This window comes from Thermochaetoides thermophila (genome assembly GCF_000221225.1).
Source record: "Thermochaetoides thermophila DSM 1495 unplaced genomic scaffold scf7180000011806, whole genome shotgun sequence".
In the NCBI taxonomy this organism is placed as follows: Eukaryota; Fungi; Ascomycota; class Sordariomycetes; order Sordariales; family Chaetomiaceae; genus Thermochaetoides; species Thermochaetoides thermophila.
This window is the reverse complement of record NW_006383023.1, coordinates 1564516-1581318: the sequence shown is the minus strand read 5'-3', so window position 1 is coordinate 1581318 and position 16803 is coordinate 1564516. Positions and strand designations below refer to the sequence as shown.

General features: G+C 54.7%; 4 protein-coding genes across 4 annotated transcripts; all 4 read left to right on the top strand.

Annotated features, from left to right (window-relative positions):
* Positions 1-437: 437 nt before the first annotated feature.
* Positions 438-1629, top strand: CTHT_0004510 (uncharacterized protein; the record flags this gene model as incomplete). Its single annotated transcript, XM_006690928.1, has 2 exons — positions 438-814; positions 894-1629. The coding sequence occupies 2 exons, from the start codon at positions 438-440 to the stop codon at positions 1627-1629; spliced, it is 1113 nt and encodes a 370-aa protein (XP_006690991.1).
* A 7552-nt stretch (positions 1630-9181) lies between these two features.
* Positions 9182-12208, top strand: CTHT_0004500 (uncharacterized protein; the record flags this gene model as incomplete). Its single annotated transcript, XM_006690927.1, has 7 exons — positions 9182-9326; positions 9384-9587; positions 9642-9724; positions 9780-9959; positions 10012-10104; positions 10163-10319; positions 10380-12208. 7 exons carry the CDS (start codon positions 9182-9184, stop codon positions 12206-12208), a joined length of 2691 nt encoding a protein of 896 aa, XP_006690990.1.
* An 860-nt stretch (positions 12209-13068) lies between these two features.
* CTHT_0004490 (60S ribosomal protein uL3) lies at positions 13069-14681 on the top strand (the record flags this gene model as incomplete). Its single annotated transcript, XM_006690926.1, has 6 exons — positions 13069-13081; positions 13253-13331; positions 13414-13570; positions 13635-13658; positions 13723-14372; positions 14426-14681. 6 exons carry the CDS (start codon positions 13069-13071, stop codon positions 14679-14681), a joined length of 1179 nt encoding a protein of 392 aa, XP_006690989.1.
* Positions 14682-15089: 408 nt separating this feature from the next.
* Positions 15090-16073, top strand: CTHT_0004480 (uncharacterized protein; the record flags this gene model as incomplete). Its single annotated transcript, XM_006690925.1, has 2 exons — positions 15090-15648; positions 15826-16073. The coding sequence occupies 2 exons, from the start codon at positions 15090-15092 to the stop codon at positions 16071-16073; spliced, it is 807 nt and encodes a 268-aa protein (XP_006690988.1).
* Positions 16074-16803: the final 730 nt, after the last annotated feature.

The following is a 16803-nucleotide window of genomic DNA, read 5'->3' as shown; positions in this document are numbered from 1 at the left end:
TTGCGCCGTGCTTGTGAGGCAGCAACGGGGCCCACCAAGATCTGTGCTGGCCTCGGCCCAGACAAACCCCAGCATAGAGCCCTGCGAACCCTGTGTCCTGCCCTTGGCACCTGGCAGCTGGCCCGAGCGCAAAAAAAAACGGGACGGCAGGGTAACCGCGACCCGTGATACATGATCAGTGATCCATCAGCGATCTGTCGGTCCAGTGCCACTGCCAAACCTGACCGTCTGGCAGCCATCGCAACTGCAACTGCACAACCCTGCACTGCAGCCGACTCGACGATAGGGGAGACAGGACAGGACCGTCGCGGTCGCCCTCTCTCGCAGAACAGACAAGAAAACTCACACCAAAATCCAGGCCGACTTTCGACTCCTAACTGCGGACCCAACCAACGCCAGCTCGCCCCCTGCTGCTGCCAGCCCGAGCCGCCGTCGCCATGCCCCCGCGAATAAACCTCCCGCCGGTGACGCGCATCGTGCTGATTGTGCTCGGCCTGCAGTCAGTACTGAGCGCCGCCATCCGCTATCGCCAGTGGACCGCTCACTCCGATATCGTCATCCCCTATCTCAACCTGATCCCCCAGCTCTCGCTCAGCTACCCCTGGACCTTCCTGACAACGACCTTCGTCGAGAGCAACATCTTCACCCTATCTATCGCCTGCCTCACCCTCTACCATGGCGGCCGTTACCTGGAACGCGCCTGGTCATCTCGCGAGTTCGCCAAGTTCCTCGTCATCGCTTCGCTGATCCCCAACGCCCTGTGCTTCGCTACCTCCATCTTCTTCTTTGCCCTGACCCGCAACGAGCAATGGACGTACGTACTCACACGTGTCCAGATGTCTTGATATTCGCTCCTACGGTTTTATTTCGGTCTAACTTGTGCTTCTCTACAGTCTCCTGGTCATTGCTGGCACCATCCCTCTTCAAATCTCTTTCCTCGTCGCCTTTAGCCAGCTCCTCCCAGCTCACACCGTGACGCTCTTCCGGGGCCTGCTCTCCCTGCGCGTGCCACGTTTCCCGCTGCTCTACATCGGCGTTGTAACGCTACTTTGCATGACCCCCATGCTCTCAATTGCTTCCTTCTTCCTCGCCATCTACGGTTTCTTCGTGAGCTGGACCTACCTGCGCTTCTACAAGGTCGCCTTCCCAGACCTGGACACTTCCCAGCCAAGCTCTCTCCGCGGCGACGCCAGCGAAACCTTTGCCATCGCCGAGTTCTTTCCGGGCCCGGTGCGTCCCATCGTCGCGACCATCTCGACCCACGTCTTCAACCTCTTGGTCGCTATGCGCATCTGCGTGCCCTTCAGCGCCGCTGACATTGCTGCCGCCCGCGGCGACCACCGTTTCGGCCACCGAGCCACTCCCGGTAGTGTCCGCGCCGAGGCTGAGCGCCGTCGTGCCCTTGCTTTGCGCGCCCTCGACCAACGCCTGCATGCCGCCACTGCCAACGCCGCCGCTCGTGCTCAGAGCGCTCCCGTGCCCCATGCCGTTTCCCCTCCTGTGCCGACCGCCGCCGGACCGACCGTCCACAGCCAACCACAGCCGGTTACGCAACCCATGACTACGCAGGCGGCTGGGAATGCGACCCTGCTGGGTCAGACGAATTATAACCCTGACGACCGCTCGTAAAGGGAAATAGAATTTGTCGAGGAAGATCAAGAGCAGGATAGGCCTTTAGAGACGCATGCACGGGATCTTTTTGGCGTTCTTCGAAAAAAAAATTATTTATGGCACAACTATTAGCGTCGTATGCGCAAGCAATCAAATCTAACCAGAACTATTCTACTGACTGATTAGGTTGGGGACTGTCATTTGGTGACAACTTGCCTCACCCTGTCCTTTGATCTCACTAGCTGAAGTAGGTGGTACTCAGAAAGTCAAGGCAGATATGGCACTCTGGGTCCGCTGTCCTAGAGTCACGCAAGGTGACGACACCTTCACTTCTGAGGGTCAACCCTTTAGGCATGTGAGCGCGCAAGCTAAGTTGGAAAATGGATTGACGAGGGGAAGTTGGGACTGCGATGCAGTGATCTTGCTTCGGAGTCTCTGCGGTTCTCGTATAAGCCCTCGCAAAGAGGGGTATCGACATCGCCATCGGTGAACGATATGTGGTTGTTAGCACACATAACCGTCGGAGATTTAATTTAACCAGGGGTGAGGATAGAAGAGAGATCGTTGTGGAATGGTAATGGGATGATAGATGCCCTGCTAGGTAGTAATGGATGAAGGAGTGATTGTGTATTGATTTAACATGGAAACGTTGATATTTGTGGCTACCGATAGAAACTTCGAGGTCAGTATCGGATGCGCGAAGATGACAAGACTTTCTGCGACGCTGGGTTGAAAATGTGATATCAATACTCTGACATTTAAACCTCCGGGACAGACGAGGTATGTGTCTGGGGATGAGCAAGTGGTATAGGACCACTTTCATTTTAGAAGTAGAGAAGTCGAGTTGCGATAGAACGATGCACAAGCAAGCGGTGATGCGCCTCTTAACCTCTGTGTGGAGTTCAACACGCTAAAATCTTAGTTCGATTGTGGGAACTAATAGACCCTATATATCCAGGAGAGCACTAGCGGTACATATACTTGTTTTTGCTGATCTTCGGGCAATTAACAAAACCAAAATATATTAGAGAATGACAAGGTTAAATCTTGTTTCCCACAAGGACACACATAGTCACGAGGCCTTGAGATGCACTTGGAAGTTATCGTTTGAGTCGAAGTTTCGCTCTGAGCTGCCTTCGAGGTCAGTCAATCTTTGATAGACCAATAGGGTGAGCAATTGTAGTTATAGGACCTATGTACAACATCAGCTGTGAAGGAAGTTTCGGAGAGTAATGTGGCTTTCGGCCTATGGCTGATAATAAGCCCACAGTGTCATATATGAACACATATATGCCGGTTACGCTTGCCGGCAGAAGAAAGCTCAAAGAAGCCGAATGTTCGAATACGTGGACTCTGTCTTGAAGTATGATCGAGTCACACGGCATCCGAGCTGAAATTGACACAGCCATCCTTACTCTCCCCTTGTTCTCAAGAACTTCGGTTTGTGCTCTCGTAACTAAGACATATCTTAAGCTGCTCAGGCTCTCCGTTATAGAGGAAGAAGGGCAAATGTCGTCTACAATAGGCCAATCCCTTCGAGCTATAAAGCACAAAAAACTGATTTATCTCCAAACTCACCGAGCTTAGCCGAGGTGTAGCAAGGAAGGTAAATCAAAAATAGGCAATGGCCCGCAACAAAATCAAAGGACCTGGGATGGCAGACGATCTAGTGCTCCAAATCCTCCGTTTCACCAGCCATTTCCGTCGGGCCCATGTAGCCGGGAAAAGGTCCGTTGCAGCTTGTCTGAGATTGGCTGCTTCTACGTATGCCGATGCTGCTGCTGCTGCCCACCACCAACAACTGCTAAAACTATTCGATCACGACCTACACACTTGCTTACCCTCAGAATACCAATATCAGTGCTCTTACGAAGCGCTGCGGATCGCAAATCGTCCCTTTTGTAGGGCCCAAGCTTCCATGCTGACCAAACATTCTGTGGGATGAAGGAGAGAGATATGCTCGTAGAAGCATCATGGGCCAGCTGCATACAAGCGAAGCGGCAGTCAGGCTATGAAACGAAGCGCTCCCGTGGTTTGGGGGTGTTTGATGTGCGTGGCTGTTATATAAAGATTGTTATGGCATTCATCATGAACAAAATCGACGCGGTGGTCGCAGAATCATCCAGACTTTGTCTGCGACGATGCGCAAGGGATGCCGTGGGCAGTCGCATCTCGGGGTGGGGACCAACGAGGTGGCATTGGAAGCCAACAGGATGTGAGGGCACTCGGCTGGATCGTCTGGAACGCCTGAGCGTTTTGCGTAGGTTTGTGCTGGGGTCCGGAGACTTTCACTGTCTTCACTTGTTTGGTTCCTGTGCCAATCTGTTGCCAGGCCTGCCGCACGCCGCGGGCCGGCAGGGGGCTGATTAAGCCTTCTGGGCAATTTCTTGGCATTCCCATGCGAACTCCAAGCAAGACACAAAGCCTAACCCTTAACGTACTGCCCTGCTGGACAAGGCCGGGCTCGGCGGGCGTTCCACGCCAACCAACCGTCAACACGCAAGCGCGCCCTCCCGTTCTGAGATGGCTGCCGTTGGGGGCACTGGGCTGCGCATGCCTGCAGCCAAACCCTATCGACGTCCACTATACCCACAATGCGGGCGTGTGTGATCATTAGCAGAACAACATGACAAGAAATTGGCTCGGATTACCAAGACGGGATGCCGCTAAGATGGCTAAAGATGGATGGACTGAAAATGGGGGGGATGAACTGGCCAAAATGGCCCGTGAGATGGAGGAGTGTTCTGTTTTGAGTTGGCAACAAACAGTTCATTTCCAACGGCGGCTGAGAGAACCTTGGCACTCGTTGACAATCTTGCTGTGCCGCCGCCAAGGATCGGGTCACGTTAGAAGGACGATCTTTGCCTGTCCGACGGTCGATCGGAGTAAAGGACAAGAACTGGGGGCCACAGCACGGAGAAGTGTGGGCGACGAGCCAACTGATACTTATCGTTTGCTCATCGTTCACCATATGCTCAGGAAGAATGGGTGGGCGTCGTCCTCTCTGCACCAGACGACGACACACGTGGAGATCAAAAACTGGGCCGGTCCCGCTGATTATTGGCTGAGCCTGATGGATGCTGGTGATTTGCTGGGTGGACAGTCGGTTGGCGGAGAAGTGGAAGGTCCTCTCAAGGATGCAGGGTTCCACAGGGGCCCCAGAGAAGAAAAGAAACCGCGCAGGCCGGTGCAGGGAACAGTGAGCGAACGGTCCGCCAAGCGCCAAGCAGCCAAGAGCCAGACAAGCTGCTGGCATGCTGCGGCAATGTGCCATCATGCAACCACGGTTGTCGCTTGTGCGGCCTGCAGTTGCGAAGAAATGATGCACGGTGATTCCAGCGGTCTGTGGGTGCGGACGGCCGATCTCCGGTATTTCACATTCACGTGATAATTCACGTGACTATAGGGACCCGTCGCAGAACCCTTGTCCGCCAGATGATGCCGGGGCATCTTCCAGATCTTACCAACAGCAGACGGGTACGTCTGGAAATGGAACCCAGCCAGGGGACCCACTCACGGCTCGAAACCTACCAGCCCCAGCAGACAGTTTTCCCAGTCGGTTGCCCCAGCTCTCTCCCGTCTTACCCACCAGTTTTGGAGCCAGACCAACAGCGTTGCATCGAGCCCCTCGAGCAAAGGCCACTTGCAGGTGCAGGCGAACAAAAATTGGAAAATGGCAGCAGTGAGCGCAGCGTCATGCATTCTACTGGCTGCCACACAACCAAACAAAAAAGACAAGCCATCCTGCAGAGCTGCGTCGCTTGCAGAAGCCTCATCGCCGCTGGTTGCTTTCCCCTCCCTGTCGACAAACAAGGACCTTTTTCCTTGGCCTCTCGCTTCAGCCGAGCCAAGCTCGAGCAGGACAGTCAGGGCAAAGGGGAGATCGCCGGTAGATCACCACCCGACCCGAAACCTACCCTAGCTCAGCCATCTCCGCCGATAATGTGCAATGCCACTGTGTCCGTGGTATCTCGCTGATTGCATGATTTCATGTGACTCAGATCGATCATGAATGATATTGTCCGGTGCTCTCTTGGGAGTGAGGTGCTCGCCCGTCCACTTGGCTGTGTGTTACCGACTGTTCCCAGGACTAGGTCATTGCCAGTGATTGGTTAGACTTTGGAAATTTCTTATCGAGCGCCACCATCACCTTGAGTGGACGAATCGCGTGGAGAGGAATGTTTTTTTTCTCTTTAATAAGCGGCGCTGGATGCCTGATGTGGGAAAAGGACGGTAAACATGCGTTTTCTCATAGGCCATATGCGTGGTGCTTACCTTTCCCATGCGATGGCTTGCGCAGGGAACCTTTTTTTCAGGGCACAGGTTGAATCTTTTCGGACCGCTTGGTTTCTGTCGCCTCTCTCATCTTAAATTTCAGCAGCAGTCTGCTGAGCTGTCTGACGTCGCACTTGGCCAGATCCAAACAGCAGCAGGGTCAGGAGAGGTTTTACAACACCGATAGCGAGTGCACCCTCGGAAAGAAGGCGAGGAATATGTATATATGTAAGTACGACAGACTGGTATGTTCATTTATATACCGAACCCTCACTATATATACCGCCGGGTTATATGCTGTGGTAAAACAAGCCCAGATGGAATAATATGCGGGTAATAGATTGGTGCCGAATGTTGCAAGTGCCTTGGCACCCAAGCCCTCGCTGTCCCCGACGTCTGTCTTATCCCGTCACACGGGCCGAGCTCGCACGACATACAGTGGAGGAGGTTGAGTTGTGTACGCCTGAGAGACCCTGAGGAGATTGAATTGCCGGAGAAAACGGCGTCACTCTTGTCCTTGCTTCCACCAGTCGTTACGGCCTCTTGGTGTTTCCGTGCTCTGTGTGCCTACGCGGTGCTGTGCTAGCATCATCTTAGAGTGGCAAACAGCGTTGTGTTTCGCTCTGTGTTGTCGGGCTTTGTATGATCGATCACCCGGACGGATCTGGTCGCACCGACCAGGCGGTGCACCCGATCGGGTGCATCAGCTTGGATATATTATGGGGCTGAACTTCTGTCGTGGAGTGTCAGGTTCTTCAGAACACACACTTTATATTGTGTGAGAAGGAATATCTCTTTATCTGTTGAGCTGCGTCGTCTCACTGAGACTCCCCAACGTGCAATCTCTATCCCAGCCCTACCTCCCCATGCTCCCTGCTCCAATCGTCAAATTGGCTGCTGGAGGGGGTATGCTTGAACGCTATGCTGAAGATGACGCTTCGCCCCGGACACGTCTCCTGCTGTACCGCGGCCTATTCAACGGACAACGACATTATCTCCTTAAAGGGACCTGTTAGGCATCCAGTTTTGCTCAACCGAAGTGCGTCACAGGAGTCGAGAAAACTGTGTAACCTTCGGTTTCGGGCAACCCCTCCATCCGCTGTTAAATTACTAGGGTGATGGGTCTAGGCCAGCAGCGGGCCAACGCAAAGCTCAATCAGGGGTCTCTTCAGAGCTTATCCATGCATCTGGGATTGATGTCTCCATAGCATCTGATGAAAGAGTTTCTCTGATGGCCGGTTGGCAATCAAGGATGGGCAATGCAGGAAGCAGATTACCTACGTAGACAGCCCCGAAGTTGCCGTTTCCATTCCACATGAGTGAGGAAATTCCAAGTCAATCAGCCAGTCTGCCCGCAGATGCATGCGTCCAGTTTCGATCCGGGTGCCAACAGACCAAACCACTATCCAGCCCGTTCCCGCTGTCGGAAGCAAGCAATAAGAAGCAGTAGGTCCGGTGTCGTCACCCACACCATCCCTCACCCACAAACCACCACAAAAAAAAACACACAGCGCAACCACTGCATACCGCATCCAATCCGGATCGTTGCAACAAGGCACAGATGTAGCCTGTTACCTAACGTCGTAGCTGTGCGCAATGCAGTGCCCGCGTTGGTATGAGCCATTTGGGGAACACTGGACGCAGCTTGGGTCGACTGTCCTCTCGGGGCCCATCTCGTTATTTTCCGAGCGAACGAGGCCACGGTGACCCACCCCGCATCATAACACACCGACACCGACACCCCATCGTCGACAGAACCACACACCTCTCCCATTTCCATCTCATTTTGGGGGGTGGAGACACCAGGGTGTGTGATGGACAGGAAAAAAGTGGGTATCCGCAGGATGCAGGCGTTAGTCCGGCCCAGGGGGGCGTGAGGACCCACATACACACCCACACACAGCTCCACCACGGGAAAGGGTGGGATGGGACCGGCGTGTCTTGGAGTCTTGGCGCTTATGTGGAGGGGGGGGGGAAGGAGTGCATGGTTGGAGACCATCGGCGCGCCGTGGAACCAAGCCGTGGGCGGGCGTCGCCACAGGCCCACAGGACAACAGCCTCCACACGCTAAAACGAAATGGCGTAGCCGCTCGCTCCGGAAACACCCTCCCCTTGGAAAAGGCTGGGCCCGTACGGCGTACCGGACCGTATCAGGTACTTGGTACATGCCGCCCCTGGCATGACCTCACTATGGGTCCATCCTCACACAACCCACAGCCCCAATTTTCTAGGCTCGCGTCGCCTGCATGGATAACAGAGAAGGGGCACGTGAGGGATGTGCATCTTCGACGCCATGACAAGTGGCCGATCATGGACAACATGAAGAAATGCTTTGAGCTCGACTCATCTTGTCAGATGTAATTGTGACTTTCGCTTGGACTCTGCCAAAATTTAATCCGTAGAGGGCTTGGGAGAGTTTTGCTTTTGTCGTTTGTTTACAGGCTCCTGTGGCTTAGAGCATGCCTATTAAGCTCTTGCCTCATGTGGCTTAAGCACGGTCTCTTTAGCGAGCTTATCCCAATTCGGCAGTCCTCGCCATGCGGCTACAATGTACCAGGACTTTTTGACGACCTCTCGTGCCAATGCTTGGCAGCTCTGCGAGACATGAACGGGAAGACAATTGTCAGATCCCTGTCATCTTGTGGGTAAGGTATTTTGCATGCCTCAGACGGCCAGCCGCTCTCAATCGACCCAAAGCCCGACTCCTCCCCATTCCGAGATTTCTTCCCCGGGATTCTTGCTGCCTCCCGTTTCTCTCTCCTTTCTTCCCTTCTCTCCCTCTTGCCCTCTGGTGACCTCGGGGCAACTGCACCTGCATTTCACCTGCCCAACGAAGCAACCAGAGCTGTTCGATTCTTTCCTCCCTTTTCTCCCTTTGCTATCCATCCCTCTTTCATCACCGCACTGTCGCGCAGCACGAGCCTGCGTGTCGCTGCTTGTTCGTGGCCTAACCCTGTTGGCACGGGCGAGCTGACGTTGGTCGTTGGGCATTCATTCATCACGACTCTTGCATCCGACGAAAGAGTGTGCTCACTTTTTGACGAAGTCTGCACCGATCAACAAAAAAAAGGGCGTAGCAACCCGCGACGAAAAACGCTCAAAACATACTCGTTTCGTCGCGAAGTAACAAGAGACATCGTCGCAGCGCTAAGAGCAGCACCTGCATTCGTCGCGACTTTCAGCCATATCTGTCATATCTGTGGCAGCACTTCCCGACGAAACGACGATTTTCTGCAGACATCGGTTTTGTGATAGAGTTTTCAATTAGTTGCAAAATCGGTACATGTCGAGCATCATGGCCAACCACCATCCTTCTCCGCCAATGCCGATGCCGATGCATCACGGTGCTCTGGGCCCGGCGCGTCCTCCGCCGGCGCAGTCCTTCTCGGCTGCGCGCCAGACACTTGCTCAATTGAACGAGAGCGTCTGGATCCAAATCGGTAGGATTTGGCAGTTACTTGGAACAGATGGCGTCGGTCGTTAACACTTTGATCCAGGTCAACTCGCCGAGCTGATGGGCAATCTCGATGATGCCATGGGGGCTTATGAGCGCGCGCTCCGGCACAACCCCCAGTCTATCCCCGCCATGACTGCGATCAGCTGTGTTCTGCGAACGCGCGAAGAGTTCCAAAAGGCAGCTGAGTATCTGCAGGCCATTCTTAGGCTGGACGAGACGAACGGTGAAGCTTGGGGCAACCTTGGTATGTTGACAATCAAGCGACTAAGTTTGGATCTAGTATTAACCCTTCGCGCAGGTCACTGCTTCTTGATGATGGACGATCTCCAGCAGGCCTATAACGCGTACCAGAACGCGTTGGTCCATCTACCAAGCCCAAAGGTAAGTTCTTGTAAATGTTACTTGGCACTTCAAGATGCTTACACCTATTGTTTAGGATCCTCGCCTGTGGTATGGCATCGGTATCCTTTACGATCGGTATGGTTCTCTGGACCATGCCGAGGAGGCGTTCGCCAACGTCATGGCCATGGCCCCCGATTTTGACAAGGCCCACGAAATCTACTTCCGTCTTGGCATCATCTACAAGACTCAGCAGAAGTACCAGCAGTCGCTTGACGTAAGTAACAGGTGTCAACGCATGTTCAAAGCTGTTTACTAACGGTGACCAGTGCTTCAAATACATTGTCAATTCCCCTCCGCCGCCGCTTACTGAGGAGGATATCTGGTTCCAGATTGGCCATGTCTATGAGCAGCAGAAAGACGTAAGTAGCCGGTCAACTTGGGCTCTGTCTCTAAGCTCTCGCTCTAACAGTTGCGCAGTTCGAAAACGCCAAGGCCGCGTACCATCGTGTGCTGGAGACCAATCCCAACCATGCTAAGGTGCTCCAGCAGCTTGGTTGGTTGTATCACAACTCCAGCCCGTCGTATGAGGCCCAGGAGCGGGCCATTGAGTACCTGGAGAAGTCTGTCGCAGCCAGTATGTCTCCTCCTAACCCTCTCAACTCCCCCAAAGCGTATTGATACTGACTTTGCTTAGACCAGGCTGATGCGCAAAGCTGGTATCTCTTGGGCCGGTGCTACATGCAACTGCAGAAGTACCCTAAGGCCTATGAGGCTTACCAGCAAGCCGTGTACCGTGATGGCCGCAACCCGACCTTCTGGTGCTCTATTGGCGTCCTCTACTACCAGATCAACCAGTACCGTGATGCCCTGGATGCGTACTCACGCGCCATCCGGCTCAATCCCGATATCTCGGAGGTGTGGTATGACCTGGGTACTTTGTACGAGTCCTGCAACAACCAGATCGCCGATGCGCTCGACGCGTATCAGCGTGCGCTCGAGCTCGATCCGAATAATCCGCACATCAAAACCCGTCTCCAGCTCCTGCGTAGTGGACAGGCCAACGGCGCTCCGCCGCCGCAGCCTGTGCCTGCCGATGTTCACCCACAAGCGTACCAGGCTCCGGGCACGGTTGGCCCCCCGGCTCCGCAGTGGACTGGCTCCGGTCCTGCGGCCCCTCCTCCGCAGCCGCAGCAACCGCCCATTAACGGCTCCTCAGGCCCGGGTAGCACCTGGGGAAGCAGCAGAGTATCGAGCCTGAATCCCCCTCCACAGCCTCGCAACCCCTACGAGCGCGACTCCTTTCGTGGCCAACAACCTCCCAGCCAGCGCCAACCCAGCCCGCAGCCGGAACAGCACATGAGGCCATATCCGGAGACCAACAGAGTGCAGGAGCAGCAGCAGCCTCGGCGGGGCCCTTCCCCTCCTCCACCGGCTCACTATGCGGCTCCTCCTCCGCCCCCGCCGCAACAGGCTCAGCAGCAACCCCCGGCACAGGCGCAGACTCCGGCTCAGTCCCAGGCTCAGGCCCCACCGTCGCAGCCCCCATCCCGGGTCAGAAACCCTAACTACAGCGGACACACCCCTGCGCCGGTCCTCCCGGCAAGCACACCGTCCAGCCAGGCTGGCTCCGCTCCAAACCCTCTGATGCCGTACCGCACTGGCAGCCCTCGTCAGGAGAGGCAAGCGATTCATGATAACCGTATGCCATCTCCTAAGTCGGCGTACCCTCAGTACCAATCGCATCCCGAGCAGAATGGCCCTAACGGTGCTGAGCCAGGCGCTCCTCACGCTTCGCAGTCGGCTATGCCGCCGCCGGATACAACTCCCCATCGCGAGCACGACCAACGCCCTCCTTCCGTTGGCCCGAAGCGGATGCGTGAGTGGGAAGATGAGCGGGATGTTAAGAAGCCCATGACGGAGGAATCGCGTGCCCGTATGGAGGACCTGCGTCACCGCCGCCCTTCGACCCCTCCTCGCATGGAGCCTTATCGCCGTAATTCGTCCGAGGCGCGCCGCTTCGATGAACGGCGTCTCGAGGACCCTCGCCGGGTCGAGGAGCAGCGCCGCGCTGATGAGATGCGTCGTGCCGATGAGCAGCGTCATGCGAACGAGGGCTACCACCCTTCTGATGCTGCCCATCACCCGCAGTCCCACTCCGTACCTGCTCACCTCCCTCCCATGCAGCAGGGCCCGTCCCAGATGCAGGGTCTCATACATGACGGCCCGAGTGCCCAAGCCGGCCCTGGCCCTGTCAAGAAGGAGTACCCAACTAGCGGCCCCGAGGAGAGACGGATTGAGCACCCGCCTGCTTCGCTCCCTCCAATGACCAATGAGCCTGAGAGGGCCGCGCGCAAGATGGATGTCGATGAGGACTATGATGATAGCGGTGAGGAGGACAAGAAGACCGGGCCGGCGCCTGCGTCGTCGTCGGGCCCGTCTACAGCGGGCGAGTTGAAGAATGGTGCGTCTTCGGCTAGCACCAGCATCAATGGCATCATGGCCCACAAGCCGGACGGCAACTAAGTGGACAGAAAGAGATGGAGCGGGGCTTGGTGGTTCAAATGGGATAGTTTTCTTGTGTTGTAGGTTGTTTCGGCGTATCTTCTTCTTACAAAGCTGAAGTTTAGCTTTTATGTGATTTCGATATGGAATGGCTTTACACTGGCTTTTTGCTCGCACAAATGGATGACAATTTTCCCCTTTTGTCTTGTGTCCTAGACCTTTCTACTACTACACTTTGCTCTGCCGGTTGGTGCATCTGTAAGCCTTCTGGGTTTTGTTTGGGGGGGGGGGTACCGGGGTTCTGACCTTCCTGCTCGTCTCATGGCGTCTGCTATATCGGCATCTGGTTTTTGGTAGTGGTCATGGGGAAAATGAAAACCAAGGTATACCTCCAAAGATGTTCACAAACTATCTGGGCGATGCTGTGATGTTTTGAAAGCTCGAAGCCTCTCCCTCTAGCACTTTCCTTATGGTGTTAATGGCTAGGTAGTGCTTCGATACTGGGTCCAATTATAATTTAATCTAATTTGCATACCCAGAATGGTTACCTGAAGGCTTCGAGACCATCATCTCTCATGTGCCGTTGATTGACCCTGGACCGTCTGCGTTGAGTTGGAAAAAGCGAGCACCGAATCCTGACGCATTGGTAATATTTCACGTAACGGGCCTGTAACGAAGGTATGCATTACGGGTGGGTGTGTCACGTGAAAATCCCACCAGCCGTTTAGGGCTCTGCTGCGATTGGTCCCTGGACAGGCTCCAGTCCACACAAAATTCAACACCACCAAATTTCTTTGTAGTTTCTTTTCTGAACTTCGTGGCCGGACCAGGGGGATTTTTTTCCATCATACAACCACGCCCAACCGCGGACATCAGCAACCATGTCGCACCGCAGTGAGTATCTCCCATCATGTCGACGTCGGTTCTTCACACGCAGCGCATCGCATTTCTATGCAATCGAGTTTAGAGTTCGAGCAAGAGATTCGAGCGATTGCGGGACGTTTGGGACCGACGGAGGACAAAATCTGGAATTCGCACAGATCGAACGGGAACTGACAACACCAGAGTACGAGGCCCCTCGCCATGGCTCTCTGGCTTTCCTGCCGCGGAAGCGCGCTGCCCGCCACCGTGGCCGGGTCAAGTCGTAAGTGAAATCCTCATTTGCACCAGTATTCTATCTACTTGGAAGACGGCAGTTCCAGAGCTGACGGCGAGTATCATGACAGCTTCCCTAAGGATGACCCCAAGAAGCCCGTCCACCTGACCGCCGCCATGGGCTACAAGGCCGGCATGACCACGATCGTCCGCGATCTCGACCGCCCTGGCGCCAAGGCCCACAAGAAGGAGGTCGTTGAGGCTGTGACAATCATTGACTGCCCACCTGTACGCACAACTCAGCCCGCTTGGCTCTTATTGTGTCAATGGCTAACATCTATTTTGCAAATAGATGGTGGTTGTGGGTCTGGTCGGGGTAAGTGATTGCTCTCTAGCCGCCGATGGCCAAGAACATACCGTCTAACGCACTTGCGAAATAGTATATCGAGACCCCTCGTGGCCTCCGCTCCCTGACCACTGTCTGGGCTGAGCATCTGTCGGACGAGGTCAAGCGCCGCTTCTACAAGAACTGGTACAAGAGCAAGAAGAAGGCATTTACCAAGTACGCCAAGAAGTACGCCGAGAACAACGGTGCCTCCATCACCCGCGAGCTGGAGCGTATCAAGAAGTACTGCACCGTTGTCCGCGTCCTGGCGCACACCCAGATCCGCAAGACTCCTCTCAAGCAGAAGAAGGCCCACCTCATGGAGATCCAAATCAACGGTGGCTCTGTCGCCGACAAGGTCGAGTTTGGCCGCAGCCTGTTCGAGAAGCCTGTCACGATCGATACCATCTTCGAGAAGGACGAGATGATCGACGTCATTGCCGTCACCAAGGGTCACGGCTTCGTTGGTGTCACCGCTCGCTGGGGTACCAAGAAGCTGCCCCGCAAGACTCACAAGGGTCTCCGCAAGGTTGCTTGCATTGGTGCCTGGCACCCGTCCCACGTCCAATGGACTGTTGCCCGTGCTGGTCAGATGGGTTACCACCACCGTACCTCGGTCAACCACAAGATCTACCGCATCGGCAAGGGCGACGACGAGGCCAACGCCTCGACCGAGACCGATCTCACCAAGAAGAAGATTACCCCGTATGTTCTCATCTCCCCCTCAAGAGAGGCTAGTACATACTGACGTCCAACAGCATGGGTGGCTTCGTTCGCTACGGCGAGGTCAACAACGACTACGTCATGATCAAGGGTTCTGTCCCTGGTGTTAAGAAGAGGATCATGACTCTCCGCAAGTCTCTTTTCACCCACACCTCTCGCAAGGCCCTCGAAAAGGTCGAGCTCAAGTGGATCGATACTTCGTCCGAGTTCGGCCACGGTGCCTTCCAGACCGCGGCCGAGAAGAAGCAGTTCATGGGTACCCTCAAGAAGGACCTGCAGACCAGCGCTTAAGCTGCTGTCAGTTCCTTTGTGCTTTTTCTCGGTTTTGCAATGGCATTGGTGTCTGGGTTTTCTCGCTCTTAGGTCGGGGTATTTCGGAATTCTTCTTAGCATTTCCAGGTAGTTGAGATCCGTGAGAGGAATGGGAAAATGAAGAACCAATTGCCATTGACTGCTCTTATGCCGTGATTATACGTACTGTTGTCCCTGAGGCGTCGGTGTTTTTGTAGGTAAGTTTCTAATACAAGTATTCTGTGTAGTTGACCTCTTTTTTCTTTCTGGAACCCGTTTTGTGGGGTCTGGTTGTTGTGGGGTTGAGGTGGGGGCTTCCAAAGAACTTGGCAACCGTCCAGTCAGACCTTGTGTGTTACATCATCGGTCAGCCAACCTGCATGCAGCCTTTTGATTCAGCCTTTCACCATGGCCGCGAGTCTACGCAGTTGCCTTCAGCGCTCGGTCGAAGCGAGTCCGCGTGGGGTTTTCACAGACACCCTCAACGGCTCAATTTTCAGGGTTAATACCGTCTCTCGCTTGCAAAACCTACAGTCGCCTGCGACGTTCGGCCTGGTTCTGTCCAGCTCTACCAGCTTCCCGAGCAGTGCGCGAACAACATCAACCCAACGGCGCGGCTTCTCTTCCCTCACACCTCTCACTATTACGACCTCCATAACACAGACACAACTCAACAGCAGCAGAGCGCAGTTCACTACATCTACAAAGATGGCCTCCGACGAGGACTACCTTGCCTTCCTCAACAAGGCGAACGAGCCTTTGGCTGCTAAGCCCCCGCAGAAGACGGATGCGACACGTGAGGAAGTGTTTCATGCTACGCAGGAGGGGGTGGAGGTGCCCGAGTGTTTGGTGAGCGCCTGTCAGCAAGCAGAGGAGAAGGGATTGTGCTATGTGAGTGAGACGGATGAGCCGTTTGAGCTTGTTGGGTTGGCGTTGGAGGGGGAGGAGGAGGTGTTGCCGGATGAGGGTAAGTTTTTTACCCTTTTTTCCCTGTTTTTCTGCTCGCCTACCTAGCTAAGTATCTGGCGGGGATTTTTTTTTCGTGGGGCTGCCCTTCGATTGAAGGGGGGCGATAAGAGAGCTGGCTGGTTGGGAAAGGAAGAGAAATACAGTCATTTCGCTGACAGCGCTGATACATTAACAGAGACTTTTGCCCGACTGATCGGACACCCGGCACCTACCGAAGCAGAGATTCAGATCCTTGACCCGGTCGAATGGGACAGTACTGGGCAGTACACCGAGATTGTCGATGCTGTGCGTGAAGCTGGTGAGGGCAGCGACGTGCGGGTATATCGAGTCGTGAAGGACCATGTCAGGGTTTACTATTGGGTTGTGACGGTTGCGAAGGGGAAGAGGCTGGTGGGGGTTAAGGCTTTGAGCGTGGAAAGTTGAGAAATGAGACTGTTGTAAGAAGGGAGAGATTCATGGGGATGAAGAGGCCAAGCGTGGGAATTTGAGGGGATGGTGGGATGAACGAGCAACGGGAACGGGGGATATGGTTGTGATTCAGGAGGGAGGGTGGATGGCGTTTTTTCTGGTTGGAGATGGGACTGATCAAGGTGTGATAGGGAATGGATGGTTTCACCCCTCTGGTTGGTGATGATGATCAAGAAGAGCGTGTTAGTCGGGGAGGTTCGGATTTTAGATCCGGCTGACTGGTCTCCGGCCGAATGCCGGGCTGGATATTGCCCTATCGCGATAGTGTACTATCTATTTGCCATTCTGTGGAAAAAAAAAAGGAAAAGAAAACCTGTGGTTTCCAGTGGACGTATTAGTGCGTTTCTGCACGTTGGTGGCTCCGTCACTGGTCTGTGGTTCGCTAGAGCTAAGCGCATGCGGTGGCCCGTTGGGGGTCTGGACCCTAAGGGAAGATCTCTACGCACGAAAATTGGCGTCGGGGCAAGATGGGTCCGAGTGCTCTTTGTCCCTGGGCTTCGTGAAATGGCCTACTAGTTTGTAAGCCGTCGTCCAAGCTGGTGATTCCCAGGTAGGTCAGTGACTGAGACGAGCTGAAATACATGCGCGCCAAGCAGCCTCGACCCTCACAGCCTTCAAGCAGGAATATGATAGATCTGCCCGTTTCATAGACTCCACGGAAGAGTTCGCAGCCATGGAACGGGGT